This window comes from Aphis gossypii, unplaced genomic scaffold (genome assembly GCF_020184175.1).
Source record: "Aphis gossypii isolate Hap1 unplaced genomic scaffold, ASM2018417v2 Contig00621, whole genome shotgun sequence".
Taxonomy (NCBI): Eukaryota; Metazoa; Arthropoda; class Insecta; order Hemiptera; family Aphididae; genus Aphis; species Aphis gossypii.
The window spans coordinates 35,952-58,777 of NW_026083197.1; the positions used below are offsets into that span (position 1 = coordinate 35,952).

The 22,826-nt window shown below is 32.9% G+C and overlaps 2 protein-coding genes across 2 annotated transcripts; both read left to right on the forward strand.

Annotated features, from left to right (window-relative positions):
* The first annotated feature begins 12,804 nt into the window (after positions 1–12,804).
* LOC126554838 (uncharacterized) lies at positions 12,805–13,649 on the forward strand. Its single transcript, XM_050209856.1, has 2 exons — positions 12,805–12,877; positions 12,943–13,649. The coding sequence occupies exons 1-2, from the start codon at positions 12,805–12,807 to the stop codon at positions 13,647–13,649; spliced, it is 780 nt and encodes a 259-aa protein (XP_050065813.1).
* A 2,341-nt stretch (positions 13,650–15,990) lies between these two features.
* Positions 15,991–17,123, forward strand: LOC126554839 (SCAN domain-containing protein 3-like). The gene is made up of 2 exons (XM_050209857.1): positions 15,991–16,795; positions 16,870–17,123. The coding sequence occupies exons 1-2, from the start codon at positions 16,006–16,008 to the stop codon at positions 17,121–17,123; spliced, it is 1,044 nt and encodes a 347-aa protein (XP_050065814.1). The 5' UTR covers positions 15,991–16,005.
* Positions 17,124–22,826: the final 5,703 nt, after the last annotated feature.

Consider the following 22,826-nt stretch of genomic DNA (forward strand, 5'->3'; position numbering starts at 1 on the left):
AAAAAAAACATTTATTCGTTTTAAGTTTTAGTCCTGTCTCGTCTAACCTGATGAACATTTTCTCTAAATTATATAATGCTTTTTCGAATTCGTCTGCGAAACATTAAATATCGTCCAGATAAGCTACTATTGATCTGTATAGGTATTCGCTAAAAATTTGATTAATTGTTCTTTGAAAAATTGTCGCTGAATTTTTCCAACCCTGTGGTATTCGTTTAAATTGAAATAATCCAAAATCCGTTGCAAATGCTAATTTTTCTCTATCTTCTTGTCTTACTGGGATCTGAAAATAACCTTGTGCCATGTCAACTGTTGAAAAATATTTTGCCCCTTCTAGAGCTCTGAATATATCTTGTGCTCGTGGAATAGGGTGCCTGTCATTTATTGTTTGTTCATTGAGTTTCCTAAAATCTACTAGGAACCGGTATTCCCCTTTTTGTTTTTTTGGTATGAGAAAAACGGGTGCTGCGTAGCTACTTTTGCTTGGTTCAATAATATCTGCATTAATCATTTCATTTATTATTTTTTTTAACTTTTCTCTTTGCTTTGGAGATACTCTGTATGACGCTTGAAAAACCGGATCTTTCGAGCTTAATTTAACTTCACATTCCTCTACTCTGGCACAGTTTAGATCCAGTTGTTCCGAAGTAAATAAATGTTGGAATTTCCTTATTAGAACCTTTGCTTTTTCGGCCTGTTCATTTGTTAGGTCTTTAGAAATTTTAATAATTGTACCTTGGTTATCACATACATCGTTATTTGTTTTATTAATTGTGAGTAAATTGTCTTTTTTAGTATAATATTCTGTTGTTCCTATTACGGTACCTTTGTATACCTTTGTATATAAATTTGAAAAATTGTATAGTTGAATTTCTGTGGTATTTTCCCCTACTTTATTCGTTTCCAGTTTTAGGTAGTGTTTCTGACTTAAACGGTCCACCGGGTGAATGACTGACTGTTCATCAAGTGCACCTATATTTGTTTCAATTTTTATGTTTTGTTAATATTTTGGGTGGCATTAAGGTGTCTTCTGTTACTATTATTTTCTGTATAATATGTTCATTTGTCATTTTATCTACTTCCTCTGTTTTATACAGTATCGTAGGTGATCCATTGTGTTCGGCCCAAATCTTGTCCATTTTTATATTATTTATATTATCTCCTGTATACAATCGTATTTCTTTTTTTTTGAAATGTATTACTAGACCGTATTTTAGACAAAAATTATTTCCTAATAACAACCTGCATGTTAAGCCTTTAAGTACGTATGCCTCTATTTCATATTCAGTACCTTGAATATTTATTTTTAATAATATCGTTCCCATGTTTTTTAACTCAGAATCGTTTGCACTAGTGATAATTGTTTGCTTCTCTGGAACAATTTCTTCTTTGTTTTTTATTAAGGAATATTCTATACATGAAATGTTTGAACCTGTGTCTAGTATTGCATGTTCTATTTTATTTTCAAATCGCGCTTTTATTGATAAAACTCTTTTTTTCCTAATTGTTTCTTCTTGTTTATTTGACTCATATTTTATAGTTTTATTTTCGTACCATTTTTTTACAAAGTGTAGATATGTATTATTTTCTTTATTAATTGTTATTTTTTTCTTCCCGAGTTAATTTTCCGAAATTTTCATCCAACCCGGTAGTTTTTAGTTTTTTGTATATACTTTCAGTTTTATTTAAAAATGAACTTGTACTGGTATTTAGGTTATCATATAATCTTAAGTTGTCTTTTGTTATATCTGAAGAACTGCCTGGAATTGATTTATTGTCTTTACTTATTATGTCAGGACTTGAATCGCTAGATTCGGATATTTGTGCTGCTCTTTCTAATTGCTTAAAATCGATTTTATTAGCCTTTGCTTCAATTAAAATGAAGTTACGTTCCTCTTCACTTAAGGTATTACCTATCTATGTCGTTCAATGTTATAGTGCCTTTTAAATATCTACTAAGCCTAGCTCTCAATTCATTAGTGTTTCCTGTTGACTTTAATTTTTTATTGATACAGTATTGCATTAGAAATGGTTTCTTTTTTGTATATTATATTTCTGTTGCTATATTAATTGTTATTGAAAGATCGGATTTGGTGTTTTTTAAATCATTCATTTAAAGGTATGAAAATAATTATATATATATAATATGTACTAACCTTGCTGCGTTGTCTGAAAACATGTACTGTAGATCCAGATGAAATTGTGTATGATCACTCCACACACAAATGCTGGATTGAGAGAAAGAAAAAGAAATTCGTTTCGTATATATCGCATACGCACAATTGGAGAAATCCCCAAAAAAAATTCGCGTGTACTTATTACACACATGCACACACTCTCGGTCTCTCGAAAAATTGTGTATCTATAACACACACACATACAACTGAAAAAAATTCGCGTGTACTCAACGCACACAACTGGAGAAATCCAAAAAAAACTTCGCGTGTATTGCTTAACTTATTGAATTTCGCTGTTTTACTTATTATCTATAGTTTTTTCTTAACTTATTTCTTACGTACTAACATCTCTTATAAAATATTCATTCATATAATACAACAATCATTAACTCTGATTATAGGCATCTTCCATATCACTTTAATCAATTCAATCGTAGTTTTTTTATTTTTTTCAACGTTTTCGGGGGTTATTGTTTGCGTCATACGTAATGCGTCTAAATCGGTAGACGAGCGATTTAAAATCAGTTGTTGATTGCAATTAGTAATATTTTTTTATAATCTTCGCAATATCCGAATAAATGTTTTAGAGGTATACGACCGGTAAATACATCGTTGCTCATAAAATTTTTATTATCTTCGCCGTCCATGCCCGAGTCCCAAGCACAATTGTCTAACGTATTCAAGTCACTTGGTGTATATGAACAGTATGCTTTCATGCAAGACGATACTCCGGGTGATTTCAATTTTTGTATTTCTATTCCGTTTATTTCATATCGCATTTCAGAGAATAAAAATGCCAAACCATTATTCGAAAAACGTACGTCTCCTTCAGCATTTAAAGGTTTTCTTAGCTTTCCTTCAATGTAAATATAACTTTCACACGGTAGAGTGTAAGATTCCATATTTTGAATATTTATTCTAATTTCGTCATTGTATGAAAAAGACGTGTTTGAATACGGCGTTTGCGATATTGCATTTGCGTTATTTTACAATCGTCGACATAACCAGCCGTTACATCTAAATATGTGTCATCCATTATTGTAGTGAACGAAGAAAATCTAAGTTATTTTTCGTGAGCTTGAACTCGTTGTTTTTCGGTTTAGATATAGGTGTTGACTTCTTAACTGCAGTCATTTTAATGACGGGTTTTTTTATTGCAGTAATATTTATATTAAACTTGAGCGCCATCTTATCCGTGTGTTATTTGTAATCGAATTGTAATTGGTTCACCACGTAAATTTATCAATCGATCTTTATGATCTTTTAGAATGATTTCAACTTTACTTATAGAAGTAGTATTAAGACCATAAAAAACTAAATGTCTAGGCACTTCAACAATTGTATAGCCCACAGCAACAGTCGGATAAAATTCATGTATAATCTGGCTCGGCGATCCGTCACAAAATGAGTCGTTATTAAGTTGCACTCTATTTTTATACAGTTTTTTCATTATGTTGACTGTATTTTCAGATTCGTGTGTAGTACCAGTAGTATATACAACATTTCTAAATCCTAATAATGTTGCTATACTGTTTTCGATTGAAAAGTCAATCTCATGGCTACAGGATATCATACACTTTAACGTGTTACCATCTGATTTTAATTCAAAAAAAGTTATATAGTCGGGCTTCAACTTGTTTTTAACAAACTCTAAATCTTCCAACTCATACGTTCCAGTAGGTAAAATTACGTTTTCAACTTGTCCAATCATATTCCGAAAACCTATGGTATTGCAACCAGGTTTTATGTTTGGAATTGAATTATTTGTTAGCAAGCTCAAAAGACATATTTGTGCTGTATTTTCTACCTCTATGGGCGGAAAAAAATCGCATGACAGTTCACTCGAGTTTCCGTTTAACGTTATCGTGTACATGATAAAAATTGTATACACAAGTGTCCACAGTTTGATGTATTAAATCTCTGCTCTGTGTTATAATTGAATTAATATCGCATCCTTGAAAATATTTCTGTACTTCTAGCGGAGGTGCTAAATTTCCAAAGCTGTCGTAATATTTTACTTTTTTTCCCATTTTTTTATACACTACCCAATGCGTACCTGTACCGTTTTCAGTGTCCAAGTTAACAATCGCCGATTCAAATCGTTTAGGACGAACGGGCAACTTATCTCTAGTAAACACGCCGATGAAATGTGGTATTTTCAACAAACGTGCGATTTTTATAAGTTCGAAATCGTACAACGCTCTCTTGGGTAACGTAGATATTAGTTTTTTTTCCTTTACTCTCCCACCACCATTTTTATATGGTGTGATATACAGACCATCGCCTATTTTGTACGAGTTGCCTTTATATGGCGTCAGGTATAAACCATTTCCCAAATGTGATGGAACGTTCCTCTTAAATTCATTAGCCACCTTAACAACGTTGGCAACTCCACCAGTCAGAGCGCCTAGAGCTGATAAGCCGGCGAAAACCGGAATAAGTGGTAATGCACCACCTTTTTTCGGAATGTTTACTATTCTCGGAACTTTTGTCTATGTAGATTTAAATGTTTTTCGTGCGACGGCTACACACTTTTTTGTTAATTTCATTAAATTTTTTTCACCGAAATTTTTCTTTAAAACGTTTTTAGTCGCTTTAACCGCTGCTTTAAACCCACAATCACAACCACCACCAACTTAACGTTTTGCCTTCATGGCGGAAGTCACACCCCAAGCTACAGCTTTTTCTTTTAAACCAGAATCTTTCGATTTGAACCTTTCCCAGGCTCGCTGTTCTAATATATGATCAGCCTCGTTACGATCGGCGATAGAGTTACTACGTTCGTATGCGATATCGTGGTCTCTACACGCCGCGTCTAACGGGTTTATACCTTTATCACCACGAACTAAACGTTTTTTCAATTTTGTACCAGGTCCACAGTATTGATAACCTACAAAAAAATATTATTATTATTATTATGATAATATCGGATTTAATAAACTTACCAGGCACGTGAAGTTCGACCGGTAATTTGTTTATAAGCGTGTTAATAAGCCCGCCACTTTTATTCTTGTTGCTTCTTTGAGCGAGTGACATTGTGTATGACATGTGTATGACAATGTCTAATGACATTCTCATCACAACATAGATATTTATATCAAAATAAAATTCACTAAACAAGAAACCGAGCTTACAGTTGAGAACGTAGATCCACCTACTTCGTTTCAAATCTATAGACACGGTCCGCTTCTACCTAATACGATATGTGCGTTTATTGTGGGTCCGTGCGGCTGTGGAAAAACGAATTTAATGTTTGCATTATTAACTAATATAAATGGAATAAGATTTCACAACGTTTGCATATATTCGAAAACTCTGGATCAACCGAAATATAAAATGTTGAGTAATATCAGATATCGAAGGAGTACAATTATTTACGTTCTACGAAAACGAACAAGTTATTGAACCTGAAAAAGCCCTACCAAAGTTTGTGTATATTCTAGACGATATTTTGAAAGAGGGGCAAGGAGTATGTAGATCAATCTTTGCAAGGGGAAGGCATAACCTTATAGATGTGTGCTATATAGCTCAGAGTTATTCAAGAGTACCAAAACAACTTTTACGTGATAACGCTAACCTTATCGTTTTATTTAAACAAGATGAAACTAATTTAAAACATGTTTACATGGAGCATTGCCCTGGTGATATGTCGTATACAGAATTTAAAGATTTCTGTACATCGCGTTGGCGTAAGGGGATGGTTTATCGTAATGAACAAAGAGTGTGAACGCGATAATGGGCGTTATCGTCACGGCTTCGACACGTTTGTTATTATATAAACTTACGTTTTTTAAAAAACATCTCATTCACGATCATGGACGCCAGTGGTGAAGTACTCGAAGAATTTACAGTCTAATAAAACGGTACGTTTAGGTAAAGAAGAAATCAAACTTGTCGGAAATACGATAATTGTTGATGATACTACATACCCGTTAACACAGGGTCTCTGTAGTTTAATATTTTCAAAAGCCCCGAAACTATATACCGAAAACGATTTAAAAACATGTAAATCTATATTAATTCAAACATCAGCTCATTTAAGGTCAAACAGCAAACACATTAAAAAGGCGGTAATAAATACAGAGATATATCACAACATTATTTCCATCTGGTAGTGGACTATCTGTACAATTACAGAACATACACTTCAATATTGGAACGATCCGAATGAATTGTTTCCCGTTTAAAACTACTATTAGCATCAAAAGCTGCTGGCAATACTGGTGTTTCCAACGAAATACTATCAATTTTCGAAGAATTACCGGAAGCTGGTTACATAAAACGTATACCAAATGTCTAAGCGAGATATCGCATTTGAACTACACAAACCTGCTAGAAAAAATTACATAAGACGTATAGTTAATGTATACGGAAAAAATGATCTATGGCAAGTTGATCTGGTTGAAATGATACCATATTCGAAAAAAAATAAAGGTTACAAATATATTCTATGCGTCATAGACTGTTTTACGAAATTTGCATGGGCGATAGCATTAAAATCAAAAACTGCTAAAGAAGTTTCAAATGCAATGTCGAAAATACTACTCAAACGTTCACCAAAACTACTACAGCTTGATAACGGAAAATAATTTTATAATACAACATTCGATAAATTGATGAAAAAGTATAACATACACAAATATTCAACGTATAGCACCATGAAAGCATGTATTGTAGAACGCTTCAACCGTACATTAAAAGAAAAAATGTTTAGAGAGTTTACTGCACGAGGTTCATACAATTGGATTTCTATTTTACCTTCATTGATTAATGAGTATAATAATACAAAACATTGAACAATAAGGATGACTCCGACGCAAGCTGATTTAGATCCAACATCAGTTGAAATTATTAATAGAAAAAATAGTTTAAAAATTGGTGATTACGTTCGTATAAGTACATATAAAAGTGTATTTACAAAAGGTTATTTACCAAGTTGGTCTGCAGAAATATTAAAAATTATCAAAATTAATCAAACCATGCCTATTACATATCAATTACAAGATTATACAGGAAAACCAATTGCTGGCTGTTTTTACTCTGAGGAAATATGTAAAACAAATTACCCAAACGAATATTAATCGAAAAAATTATTCGTAGGAAGGGGACACAGATATTGTAAAATGGCTGGGGTTTGACAATACACATAATAGTTGGAGAAATAAAGTGATACTAGAAAATAACTTTAGTTGAGTTTCTACCATGAACGTGTTCGGTAGTTCTCAGTCTGGTGAAATAAAAAAAAATAATTCAAATCTTGAACATTCGATCAAATCATATTCGGATAAATTAAATAAAATTGAACATTTAATTGAAGAAAATCATACATCTATTCAATTACAAAAAGAACAAACAGAAAAGTTGGAATTAACTTGTTTAGATATAACAGAGCATATGATAAAAGCTGAAGTTACATTACAAACTATTCTAGAAGCTGTAAACGATTTGAAAAAAACATTACCTGCTATACATAGTCAACTCAATATTATTGAAACTTATTTTAAAGACAAGCCATAATGTCTACAGGCATCATTGACATTCAATGCATTCTTGGAGCGAATAACAAATATATGATTAAAGAGATGTCTATTGTAGACACAGAAACATGGGCTACAGTAGTATGTTTTAGTTCCTTCTGTACCCCCCGCAAATCCAGGCGATCCAGGCACACCCCGCCATCCCTATCGTGCGCGTGCCATGGCCCGCCACGCCTATCGCGGCCGTGCTCGACCGTTCCCCTCCCCTCCATACCCGACCATGCCCCTCCATTCCGTGCCCGGCCATGCCCCCTCCCATCCATTCCTATCCACTACATGACCCCCCCCCCCCCGAAAATTATAAGTTGTCGAATTCAATATACTCAATACGATTTAGTTAAAAATTTATTGATATTTAAAAAACAGTGTATTAGTTAATTTTAGTTTATTGAGAGTTAGTAGCCGATTAATAATATAATATATAACATAAATAAGTAATTATTGATGAGCTCTCATTATCTTTTATAGATGTGAAAAATGAAAGTGTCACGTACACTTTCATATTTCATCTATAACATTTCAATACAGCTATTAACTCTACAACGATTTAAAAGTTATGGTAAACAAAACGATTAAGACATCTAATCACATATCTGTGTTATACATTATCACCTGCAGTAATAATATTATAACAACTTGACATTTCTATAACACATTATTGTAATTAGTTATATATTATTTCTCTTTCGACTAAAAGTCATTTGGAAAAGACAATTTACGTGTAAGACGTCTCTTTCCATTTCGGCATGTGAAAAATAGATATTTATCATACGTTGTATAGCTATATGGACGGGGGAAATGTATCATATATAGGAGACCTGATTTTACTCAAAGGAGTCATACTGTTCTTCAAGTTCTTGAAAACAGTCTACAGTTTACTATTGTTATCAGTTCAGACTTCATTACGTTAAAATGTTTAAGTGTGATGTTTGTGAAAAAGTTTTAACTGTGAAGTCTAATATGTTAAGACATGAAAAATCTCACAAACAAATTAAATTTCAATGCGGTCATTGCAAACAAGATTTTACCCGTCAAAGTAATCTGGCCGATCACGTACAGAAAAAACATGGTATGTATTTTATTAAATATTATGTATATATAAAATTAATGACTTATATTTACGAATATTGAATTTTCTATTTATTGATAAACAGATTAAACGAATAACCGATACTAGCTCAAATTAAAAAAATAATAATTCATCGTTTTCCTAATATATATTTCATTACTAAAATTTTTATATTAATATTCATATAATTATTTAATAGCGTGTGTTATTAAATATTAAAGAATAAATAATATTTTAATATACTTATAAATATCGAATTTTCTATTTATTGATCAATAATATAAACGAATAGCCGATACTAGCTCAAATTAAAATAATAATAATCCTACGTTAGCCTAGTATATAAGTTCATTACTATAATTTTTATATTAATAACCGTAATTATTTAATAGCGCTCATTTCCATAAAATTGCTAAAGTGATATTATATGAATATAAAATTGTTTAGGGTGTGCAATTAAATATTAACGAATTAATGATTTTAATATTGAAACATATATATATATATATATATATGAAAATATATCGTATGTTTAGTATAGGCTATATAAGAAAAATCTTTTATTCTGTAATTCATTCTCAATAGGTTTTGTTAAGTATGGTTCTGAATATAATTTGGCTATGGGTATCGCAGTCGGACAGCAGCAGCAGCATCAGCAGTCATTAAGTGTGTAGTAATTATATTATTAAAATGTATTGGAATCGATAATAATAATTGTTATTATTATTTCTATAAGGTTCGGTGGGTATCGTAGATAGTGTTGCATCCACGTCAAATGTGAATGATTCTATTCCACAGCAAGCCCCCACTCCTCCCGCCCCGTCAGTTAAACGCGCTAATACCAACTCGGCGCGTAACATTGTAAAGTTTAAAAAAGCCCGCATAGGAATGGTTAATACGCCGGGTTTTATCGAACTCGACTATGCACTTGATAGAACCGTAGTATGGTATTATAGGGGGAATACCGAGAACTGTGTGAGTTATCAGGCGTTTTTAGAATCGATAAAACTCGAGTTGATTGAAAAAATCAATTATTGCGTGTGTATTAACCCGATCAAATATAATTTGAAGTTGGAGAGCGTGTACGCCCATAGGGAATTACCAGCCGAGGACAGAGCTTTTAAAACCGTGTCGAGGGAGGCGTACATTCATAGTGATGTGAGTGCTATGGTCGATGAGGACTTTGCAGTGCTCATGTCCGAGGAAGATCGATATATGAAAAAGGGGTCGGGTTTCACCCTATCTAGTATCAATGGCTTACTTCTTGGTATCTATGAACATACCCCTCTTGGAGGGTCTTCGTATATTCCACTACCAGAAAACATTATGCGGAAAAAGGCTGTCATTAATCCAATGAATATTGACGATGACTGCTTCAAGTGGGCTATTCTAGCCAAACACGTTCCAATAGGTCACCATAATCATGTAGGGCAAAAATATTATAATGAGGAGCATCGATACGATTTTTCCGAACTATCCTCCCCGACACCTATATCGGAAATCCATATATTCGAACGACGGAATAAGGGGGTGTCGGTAAATGTATATGGATTGAAACCCGGTAAGGGGGAAAAGGCGGGTAAGGTTGGTAAGGGGGAAAAAGTGGGTAAAGAGAGTGTAGTGTATCCAATCAGAGTTGTCGAAAACGAGAAGGCGGAACATTTCGATCTTCTCGTGATTGAAGATTCGGAACGGGTGCACTACACATACATTTCAAATTTTTCACGACTGGTGCGGAGTCAGAAAACATCTCACAGAGGAAAAGTATTTATCTGTAAGAGATGTTTCACATCATTCGATGAGCAGGTTAAGAAAAATAAATTGTGCGGTAATGAGGCTCTCCAACAACATATGCGGTTATGCGGGCTTAATAAACCGATTTTACCAGTTATGCCGAAGGAGGGGGAAGTGCTCAGGTTTAACGGGTGGGCTAACATGCAGCGTCATCCGTTCGTGATATTCGCTGATTTTGAAGCCATACTCGAAAAACATACGGAGCGGGTGGGGGCTAGCACTGACGGGATACACGTACATCATCCAATGAGCTACGGGTACTTTGTCAAGGCGGCTGCGGACGTACCCGTAGCGCTTATGGAGAAGTACGGCATACCGCAGACGCCATATATCGCGGGTCGGAATCGCGTGACGAGGTGGCCAAGCACTTTATCGCCAGTGTGACTGCGCTCGCTATCAGGTTGGGGAACCTGCTGAAGGCGACTAATGTGTCGATTTCGATGGGTGTGGAGGAGTTACGTGCTCATAACGCGAAGAGTGTGTGTGATATGTGTAAGTTAGGGTTCACTGAGACCAGGCGGAAAGTCGCTGACCACTGCCATCTGTCGGGATGGTTGAGACACACACTCTGCGCACCGTGCAACCTCAAGCTCACCACACCCAAGTTTGTGCCGTGCTTCTTTCACAACCTCTCGAAATATGACGCACATTTTATCTTAAGCGAACTCGGTTATGATAAGGAGTCGATAACGGTGATCCCCAACACGGAGGAGAACTACATCTCGTTCTCGAAGCGCGTCATGCCCGACTTCAGTGTAAGGTTCTTGGACTCGTGTCGGTTCATGGCTTCGAGCCTGGCCGAGTTGGCCGGGAACATCCTCACGAGACCCGGCGACTTTGAGAAGTTTCGGGAAACCTCCAAAGTGTTTCAGCCTACCGACATGTCACTCGTCACGCGAAAGGGTGTGTTTCCGTACGAGTATACCGACGAATGGTCGAAGCTCGAGGAGACCGCCCTACCTCCGAAACATGACTTCTACAGTGTGCTACTCGAAAAGCATGTAAGTGATGAGGACTACGTACACGCGATGGAGGTGTGGCGTCACTTCAAGTGCCCAACCCTCAGTGACTACAGCGACCTATACCTGAAGGTGGACGTTCTCCTTCTGGCCGACGTCATGGAGAACTTCCGCGACCTATGCATGTCAACGTACAACCTCGACCCCGTGTATTATTATACGGCGCCGGGGTTTACGTTCGATGCCATGTTGAGGTATACGGACGTCTCACTGGAGTTACTCACTGATTACGACATGATACTCTTTATGGAACAGGGGATTAGAGGGGGGTTGGTCCAGGCCAGTGAACGGTACTGTCGGGCAAACAACCCCAAGACACCGGGATACGATGCTGAGAAGCCGTCGTCTTGGCTCGTTTACCAGGATTGTAAATATACATCGTTTATATAATTAATTATTTACACTAACTTAAAACTTTATATTACAGGTAACAACTTGTACGGGTACGCCATGGGAGAATACATGCCCTACGGTGGGTTCAAGTGGTACGAGGGGGATTTGGATCGCTCTCTAGAGCTGTTGGACGGTATGACTGACAAATCCGACGTTGGGCGTATCTACGAGATCGATATCGCTTACCCCGATAACCTGCATGACGCGCACAACGATCTCCCCTTCTTACCACGGAATGCCGTGCCACCGGGCTCAAAAGTGAACAAATTAATGGTTACGCTTGAACGTAAAGAGCGATATATTGTTCACTATAGGAATTTAAAGCAGGCCATTGCTAATGGACTGACGGTGGAAAAAGTAATATATAATACATGAAATTAAATTACGTGAAATTAACCTCGATAATAGGTTCACAGGGTGTTGGAATTCCGACAGTCGGCGTGGCTTGCCGAATACATAAATTTAAATACGAGTATGAGGAAGAAGGCCTGCAATGCATTTGAACGTGATTTCTTCAAACTACTCAATAACGCGGTGTTTGGTAAATATATCAGACAGCTCGTCATTAATCGGACTGTATTATATTATTATTATTTGAATTTATAGGGAAAACTATGGAGTGCGTTCGGAACCGCATTTCCATGGAATTGGTTTCGTGTCCACGTCGAATGCGGAAACTTGTAAATAAACCAACATTCAAACACGTGACCACGTACACCGAGAATCTAGCCACCGTATTATTTCAAAAGAGTGAGGTACATTTCTCCAAGCCTATTTACGTAGGGTTCGCCGTCCTGGAAATAAGCAAAGAGTTAATGTACGACTATCATTACAACGTGATGCGGCGGCATTACAACGATTTGATTAGACTGTTGTATATGGATACAGGTATTTAGCAAATAATAAATATTATTTACACTCTTATATGTAACGCACATAATGACTTTATACAGATTCCCTGGTGTATCGAGTGAACACGGAAGACTTTTACAAGGACCTGGTGGACAACCCCGCACTCCTCGGACGGATGGACACCTCGAATCTCCCCGTCACTCACCCGTGCTACGTCGGTACGCGTAAGAAGATCCCCGGATTGTTCAAGGACGAAACGGCTGGACGTACTATGTATGAGTTCATCGCACTCCGCGCGAAATCTTACGCGTACAAAATCGAGGGGGATGAAAAAGTTGTTGCTAAGGGGATTCGAGGACATGTAGTCCGAAATCACATGACGTTCGAGGACCACAAGCGTTGTCTGTTCGAGGACGACGACGCTGGTGACGGTAACGAGAGCGAGGAGCTAGGCACGGACGAGGACGATTTCGACGACGGTGACTTTGGCGACGACGATGAGTGGAAGGACGTGGAGATGAGACGGCGTGCGCGTCTGATGGCCCGATCGGTCGTCGACACGATACACGGGAATGCCGCGGCAGCTAGCGTCGCCGTCATTACCGGCGTGAAATTCACTCCGACACCACTCCCTACGTATACACCGTACACACCGTATAGGGAAAACGTATCGATCCGATCGTTCGAGCACCGCGTCAAAACGATTAAGACTATGAAAATGACCCTTAATCGTTTCGACGACAAACGTGTTGTCGCCGACGATCGGATTCGTACGCGCGCGTACGGCCATTACGCACTACGCGCGTGATATTATATTGTATATAGGTATGTCTTTATTTTGTTCTATATTGTACACTTGAATAATATATTGTAATTATATTGTATTTCACGGACCCATGTAAATAATATTGTAATTTAATAGTATTATGTGTGATTATACATAAAATAAATATAATATATAATAAAAATAAAAATATAATATAATATATATTATACAAATACACAGTTTGGTAAAAATACATTTAATATATTTACCTAATAGTAATTTATGAAATGAAATATATATATATATACGGAGGCAAAATACATATTATGTTAAACTGGATCTGTGTTGAATCAGTTCGTGACCGCCGAGAGTGACTGTTCCGCGAGTGACCGTGCCGTTCTGTGAGCGACCGTGCGTTCTGTGAGTGTTCGAGCCGTTCTGTGAGTGACAGTGCCGTTCCTCGAGTGGTTGAACGATGGTTTGTATTAGGGGTTTAAGAATTATTTTTTTTTTAAAAAAAAATATATATATATTTTATAACTATATTTTATAATGTATAGCAATTAAAACCATACGTGATGTAAAATATAATTTATACGTGGTTGAACAATTTCCGTATTCTTAAAGATTATTAACATACCATTTTTTCATTGCAAAAACTTTATTCAATGTACATTGTTGTGGATTAAAATCTGAATGAAAACCACAGCATGGCAGTGTTTCTCCGCGGGTCAACCGACAAATGCGGGGGCATTCAAAGTCTTCCAAATTGAGTATGACAGCATGCGGCATAAAGTCAGCGATAATCCGTCGTTTACACCTCCCTTTTACGTAAATCCCCCTGAATTTTAACGATTGGAATATTTTATGTATTTCTTCATATTCTACTCCGCCGTAATTTAACGATAAACCGTGATGCGACCGATGAAGGTAACTGTTTACACTTAGACTTCTCGCATCTTGTTTCAAAGACGTATGTGTAAATATCCAGTGTTGATTGAACGATGATTCAATGTCTATTACAGACATTTCTTTAATAAAGTACTCCCCGTTGACTCCGAGAATATAATGAACGTCTAAAATAGCTGATATCATAATATTGTAGATGAATCCAGGTTACAGAATTTTTTGTAATAATACACCCAATTCGTTGTATCGAACAGATTCACTACCGAGCGACCACTGGAACTATTTTAATATCACTCGTATCATACGAGTATATATATTGTATTATATATATGTATATATGTTAGCGGCAATGTGTATAATATTGGTATTTTATAAAATGTCTAGGAATTCTATATAACACCAACTACAGCTGGCAATCTATAAAAATTTTTAAATAACCTAAGCATTATATAAAATGCCAAACAATGTATAGGTAGTATATTAAATCCATATTATCAGTACCTATTGATATTTGACAATGTACCTTTACCTAATATAAACCCATTAGTAATCTGTTATATCGATAAATTTAATGAAGTAGAATTCCGACTGCCGACAGATAACGCGATAATTTTGTCACCGTAGTCATATTATATTCTTATACTATTTTCACATTTCAGTCTTTGACAAAATGTCGTGCGTGGAGAGTCGATTGCGCGAAATGAAAGTTCGTTTTAACGCCGAGTTATTGAAGCGTCATTGTGACTTGAAAAATAGTGTGTTTTTAACTGATGAGCGATATTATCAATTAATTAAAGATGTTGATAGTGCTAAATCGAAAACAGAAAAAAAAGAGCCACGTGATTATTGGTTACTTAAAAAATATGATGTTTTGGTCTTTAATAATAATAGTAAACTAATTTATCCCGTTAAAAATAATGATAACAATATTTTATATTATACAAAAGAAAGTGACGTTTTTGATGTGTTACATGATGCTCACCAATCGTTAGGACATGGAGGACGAGACAGAATGTTGTATGAGCTCAATAGTAAGTTTAAAAATATTACGCGCTTCGAAGTAGACCTTTATTTATCATTATGTGAACTGTGTCAATTAAAACACAAAAAAATTAGAAAAGGATTAGTAGTGAAACCCATTATTTCTAATGAATTTAATAGTCGTTGTCAAGTTGATTTGATCGATTTTCAATCAAATCCTGATAAACTTTTTAAATTTATAATGGTATATCAGGACCATTTAACTAAATTTGTCGTCATAAAACCATTAAAGACAAAAACTGCCGAAGAAGTGGCTTATAATTTAATTGATATTTTCACTTTACTTGGAGCACCTTCTATCTTACAATCCGATAACGGTCGTGAATTTTCCAATCAAATTGTTTCTAACTTGAAAAATTATTGGCCCAATTTAAAGATCGTTCATGGAAAACCTCGACATTCCCAAAGTCAGGGAAGTGTGGAACGGGCAAACCAGGACATTCAAAATATGTTGATGACATGGATGAGGGACAATAACACTTCAAAGTGGAGTGAAGGTCTAAGATTTATTCAACTGATGAAAAATCGAGCTTATCATAAAGGTATAAATAGATCTCCTTACGAAGCACTTTTTGGTTGTAAAATGAAAGTTGGTTTAGATATATCATTTCTACCACCATATATCTTAAAAGATTTAGATGATGAAGAGAGCCTTCTTAAGTTGGTAGATCACAATTCCATTATCCCAACTAATCAAGATGATGAAAATATTATTACCAATGACGAAGATATTATTACTACGATCAACGAAGATATTTGTACGGTTGATAATAAAATAAATACGGGAAATTTTATGGACGACGAAAATATTACTACCAATGACGAAGATATTATCACTACGATCAACGAAGATATTTGCACAGTTGATAATAGTATAAATAACGGGAATTATTTGGTGTGCTCAGAAGAAAATGATAAAAATATGGTTCAATGTTCAACATGTGATACCAAAATCCATGTGAGTGGCACAATATCTATAGAGAATGACTTGTTATGTAAGCTTTGTACCAGAACTAAAAAAACCAAAAACCAGCGAAAAGAAGCACATTGTAATTTGGAATTACAGTCTATAAAAATGAAAACTAGATCAAATAAAAAATTCCCTCCGGCACTTGTTGGAAACACAGTAAGAGTACCAATTTCAGATGTTGATCGAGGACGAGGAGAAGCTCATAATATTTTGGCATGTGTTTTGGAAGTTACAGAAGATGGATTTTATCGTTTAGGAAATAAAACAGGTATCTATTGTTTGATTGATAATTACGTAATTTTCTAATTATTAATTTGTATTTTTTGTACTTGTTTTCATTAGGCGTTCTGAAACAACTTTATGCTAGATCCCAATTTACAGTCTGTCAACAAAATTTTGTTGCTTTAGAGGAAGTAAACCACGAAAAAGAATTGGGTTTACGATCTATTGCCACTCAAGAAGCAACTGGATCTGGACAAGGCTTTATTAAATGTTCATGTTCAACAAGATGTCAAAATAAAAGATGTAAGTGCTTAAAAAATAAAATTCATTGCAATTCAAAATGTCATCCTAATTTACAGTGTTGCAATAAATAAATTTAACCAATTTTTATTAACTTAAACATATGAAATACCTATATATATATATATTTTTTATAATAATAGAATCTTATTATTAACATTTATTTCGCCTTTTGTCTTAACGAAGTTTAAAATAAATTAAAAAATGTATATTGTATTTATTCCTAATAAGTACCTACGTTCTACATAGATTTTTGTATTTTATAGAATAATATAATAGTAATAATAATTAATAACTGCATGTTAGTACACTACCCATACAATTTACAAATTATCTTTTTTTTCCATTTTTATGCATTATGTTCTGTAGTATTAAATTGATACCTACTTTGTAATAAATATTTTTTGTGAGCTAATAAAATTAATAATTGTCTTTATTATTATAGAAGGAAATTTATTTTTTTGGATTATTTCACTATTCTACAGATTACCAATTTGTTGTTTGTCATTTTATGAAATGCCTAGTTATTATACAGAATATTTAGGAAATGTGTGTAAAAAAAAATTTATTATACACTTTTTTAAAAACCACTAGGTATTATATAGAATTACTAGGCATTTTATATATTAAATATATTATACACATTGCCGCTAACATATACAAGAATGGGTGATAGTGACGGTCGGGTGGGGTAACGTGTACGAAATAGATATGTAAAGTATGTGATGCGGGGTGAGGTCGGGTTAGGATAGACACCTTCGTGATAGAATAACATTTCGAGCATGATGACATAGTTACCTATATATATATAATTTTAAAGTGTATGGTTATGAGCTGGGGTGATGTCTCATAAACGAAAATTTAGTAATAACCGTGTTATCTAACATGCTGAAAACAAATTCCTTTATCAGGTTATTCACTCGCTATCTAATTATTATGGACGGTAGAAAAATCATTAGTTCACCGCTAAATGTCTGTATCTAGTTTATATATTATATTTGCATTATCTTCTAACTATAACAATATACTTTTGTATCTGATTATAATTAACAGCATACATAGATAAAGAAAAAAATATACTGATAAGCCGATTAATATTTGATTATCGGATAGGGAAAACACCTCCGTCGTCGACAACTTCATTACATTAATAATAATATATGACGAGATATATTATATATTATTTGATAGTAATACATGCTTTCAGAAATATATATTTATTTACGAATGATATTTACCCTATAAGATATATCCTATATAACCTAGCCCTATATAATATCACTTTAAATTATTTCCTACTAAATCCATAGCTTTATAATATTTATAGTTATTAATAGTAGAATATCATATTACTCTCATAACACTCAACTGTTTTATTTACATATTATATATTTTCAAATACTATCACCTCCAACATATAGATTGAAATGTTAATAACTTAAACTCTATTATACATAATTATACATTAATCATACATAATTTTCTTAATGTCGTTTCGTTTGAATATGTTGACAGAAAGATACTAACTCATTATATTATTGTTAATGATAGTAATATTTAAACATCACTCAATATTATATTTATTTTAGAATGCATAGAGGACTATGATTTAATAGCTTTGTTTAGTGAAAACTAAAAGAGAAAATTCGACTGTCTATAATAATAATAATAATCATAGGTTGTCAATGTTTCAGCAGTCATTAAAGGTTAATTAAAAGTGAAACACTCACTTTTCTTAAAAATATTTTCAAGAGTTTTAACCACTGGTAAACAATATTTCGCTGTATAATATAATATTAAAATAGTATTTTATAAAATAGTATACACTTATTTCTAGTAGAAATAATACCATATTTTACTCACATTACGCTTGACTGTTTTATTTACATATTATATATATATATTTCAAACACTATTTCCTCTAACATATTATATAGAATGAGAGTATAAACATAACGTGAGGGTTATAAGATAAAACATATTTTCAATTAAATTAAATGTGATTGGTTTATTACAATAGATAATAAATAAAATAAATAATAATAATAATAATAATTATTATTTATACATGTTTATTTATAGTGAACTATTGAAATCCGATGTTAAATGACCATCCACGCCGTCCTTTGAAGATCAGATTTAACATCCTATTTTCTCCGCCCCGGTTGAATTCCCTCACCTCCTCATCACCGATTTTTATGGATCTTGGGAGATACACTTCTATTAGTCCGCCATCTTCACCACACTCTAGTACACAGTGGACGGTCAGTCCATATTGGGTATCCCGATTTTCCATTCGTATGATCGGGTATGGAAAGTTAATAGTCAGGTCCCCCACGGACATGAATCGTGTATTCAACTGCGTCGTCAAGCTTTTCTTTAAACTTTCCATATTATCCTGTTAATTAATGATATAGTTAATATATGATTTATGAATATGATTAAGAGTTACACGACATATTAATATGCCCTCCATCTCTTATATAATAGGTATAGGGGGGACTGGGCTGGGGTACGGTGAGACAACGATTTAAAATTATCTACTTTGATAATATCTTAAAATATATTTAAGTTACGAGTTATATTATTATATAATTTAAATGCTTAAGACAATTGTTAAAATAAATCGTATATACCGGTACATAAAATCATGAAATCATGAAAATTATTATTTTCAATGATGTGAGTAAAAGAAAAAAAAAAAAAAAATATGTCTCACTATACCTCGAACCCTCCTATATATATATAAATATATATTATAACACGTATATGTTTTTATGTTTATCCAATAAAATATAATACTCACTCAATTTTTCGTGAAAAAATAATGAAGGAGATTCCCTCTCGTATTCTTCAGTTTCGTAGTAGTCTGTCGTTGTCGTGCTCGTCGTCGTCGTCGTCGTTCTTTTCGTATTTGTCCGTTCAACGGTCGTACTTAGAGTACTTGTTATCGATTGCGAGTAGTAGACGAGTGATATCGAATATACTGATACAACCCGTATTTATATGATTGAAAATACCCTACTCGAATTATTAGCTATACAAATATACACGAACCTGAAGGTATGTGGAAATGGTCAACAACGTATTGTCTCATTAAAGGCCTTAAACTTTCTCTCATTAGAAGCGGTCTACTTTCCATCATTTGAATACCGAAAACAACAACAACGGTCTCACAACCTTTACATCATAGTGTGATAGTATAATATTATAGTGAATAAATGAATGACGTTGAGCAATGAATACACGTCATGTATGTGTTGTGCCATAAAAAAAAAATCGTTATCGTCAGTGAGAATCAGTATCAAATCAATTGTAATAGAGAAGATAATATTATAATATGTGAAATTAGCTTCCACCCATATATCTTATAATTAAATATAAAATGATTTATTTCCTATGCCTACTATATAAGTATATAGATATACTATATATTCATATCTATAAATAAACAGTTTTAAGGTGTAATTTGCGATAGGATTCTAATATTTAGATATAATATATGTTTACAATATCAATATATCCATATTTTATTATATTTTAATATATTTTATAGTCCTTAATAGACTATAAAAATATAATCATCGAAAATGAGATAAATGTTTAACTGAAAACATATTTAATGTTGAAAAATTGGTTTTAAAATGACAGTTCAGTTGTTGTATATTCCTCAGTATACTTCACTAATATATTACACTAGTGAGACTAGTATATAAGGTAAATTGGATTTCGATGATAGCAGAAAAATATGCGATAATTTTAAACATTGACAATATTTTTAGTGTAATAGAATATACCATAAGATTTTACGATTATATAATAAGTTCTATAGAAATTTTTATAAATAATAAATTATTGTAATAAAATGTATACACTATTTCTATAAAAAGTAATATTGTCGTACACTTCGATAATACAATAAATATATTTTTCTACTTCAATTTACGTTATATTATTTCATTTAAGTATATATTTTATATAATATTAACTCTTATAAATAAACAGTTTTAAGGTACAATTCGCGAAAGGATACTGATATTTATAGATATACTATATGTCTACAATATCAATATATTATCCAAAGCATTTTATTAACTTTTGAGTAGGCAATCAAATAACGAATTAAAAACTTTATTAGATTCATTCAAAATCTATTTAAGTATAATTATACTATTTTAGTTATTTTTCCATTAAACTAATTATATATTTTTATATTTTAATATATCTTATAGTTCTTAATAGACTATAAAAATATAATCATCGAAAGTGTGATAAATGTTTAACTGAAAACATATTTAATGTTGAAAATTTGGCTATAAAATGACAGTTCAGTTGTTGTATATTTCTCAGTATACTTCACTAATATATTACACTAGTGAGACTAGTATATAAGGTAAATTGGATTTCGATGATAGCAGAAAAATATGCGATAATTTTAAACATTGACAATATTTTTAGTGTAATAGAATATACCATAAGATTTTCACGATTATATAATAAGTTTTATAGAAATTGTTATAAATAATAAATTGTTGAAATAAATGTATACACATTTCTTTAATAAAGTATTATTGTCGTACACTTCAATAATACAATAAATATATTTTTTCCACTTCAGTTTACGTTATATTATTTTATAAGACCTACCAAGGTGGACTTACAGTTAATATATATAGCGAGAAGAAAACAAGATGAAGACTGAACAATGTGCTGCCAAAAGATCGAAGAGGCAACCAGGGGAGAAGTTTGATATGGTAACTTCACAGAATATAATAATAATATACAACCATGATGTGATCAATATAATCTTTTATCGGGATGTCTTGAAAACAAAATTACTTTACTTACGAAAACAGTTTATTAATTATGGAATTCAATATATAAATTATATACACCCTTTAACACAATTAAAATTATCGACTGAACATATTAAAGAATTTAAACCTAATCAAAATTTTCGATTATTACATTTATATAATTCTAACATGTTAAACGAAGTTCAAAAATTATTACACTTGAATAAAAATATGGCATTTAAATTTTGCAGAACGTTAGTAACATCGTCATTAACTATGTTATGTGATATTAATTTAATTGAAAATTTGATTGATAATAATTTTCAAGAAAAAGCTCGTATATATGGGGTTATTAATCGATGTACATGTTGTTCATTTTATCATGATTTCATTTATACTGAAAACTCTATAAAAGATTTAAAATGGCGTTATCCATTGCTAACTATTCAACAATGTGAGCAAATTATTAATAACTGTTTAATTAAAAAATTTCTCTAGTATATAAGATAAATTGGATTTCAATGAGAGTAGAAAAATATATTATAATTTTAAACATTGACAATATTTTTAGTGTAATAGAATATACCATAAGATTTTACAATTATATAAGAAGTTTTATAGATATTGTTAAAAATAAAATAGTTGTAATAAATGTATACACATTTATTTAATAAAGTATTATTGTTGTACACTTCGATAATACAATAAATATATTTTTTCACTTCAGTTTACGTTATATTATACTGTTTAAGTATATATTTTATATAATATTAACTCTATATATTTTATATTTTTCAAGAAAAAAAAAAAATGTCGTATATTTAAGGTTATTAATCGATATACATGCTACTCATTTTATCATGTTACTAGCAGGCCAGCCTGCTAGCCGGGTGTGCCTCGCTCTGCTGTGAAATTCGGTCTAAGTGATATTCGGTCTAAGTGATATTCGCTCTAAGTGAGTACCCTAGGTCGGAGACGGGA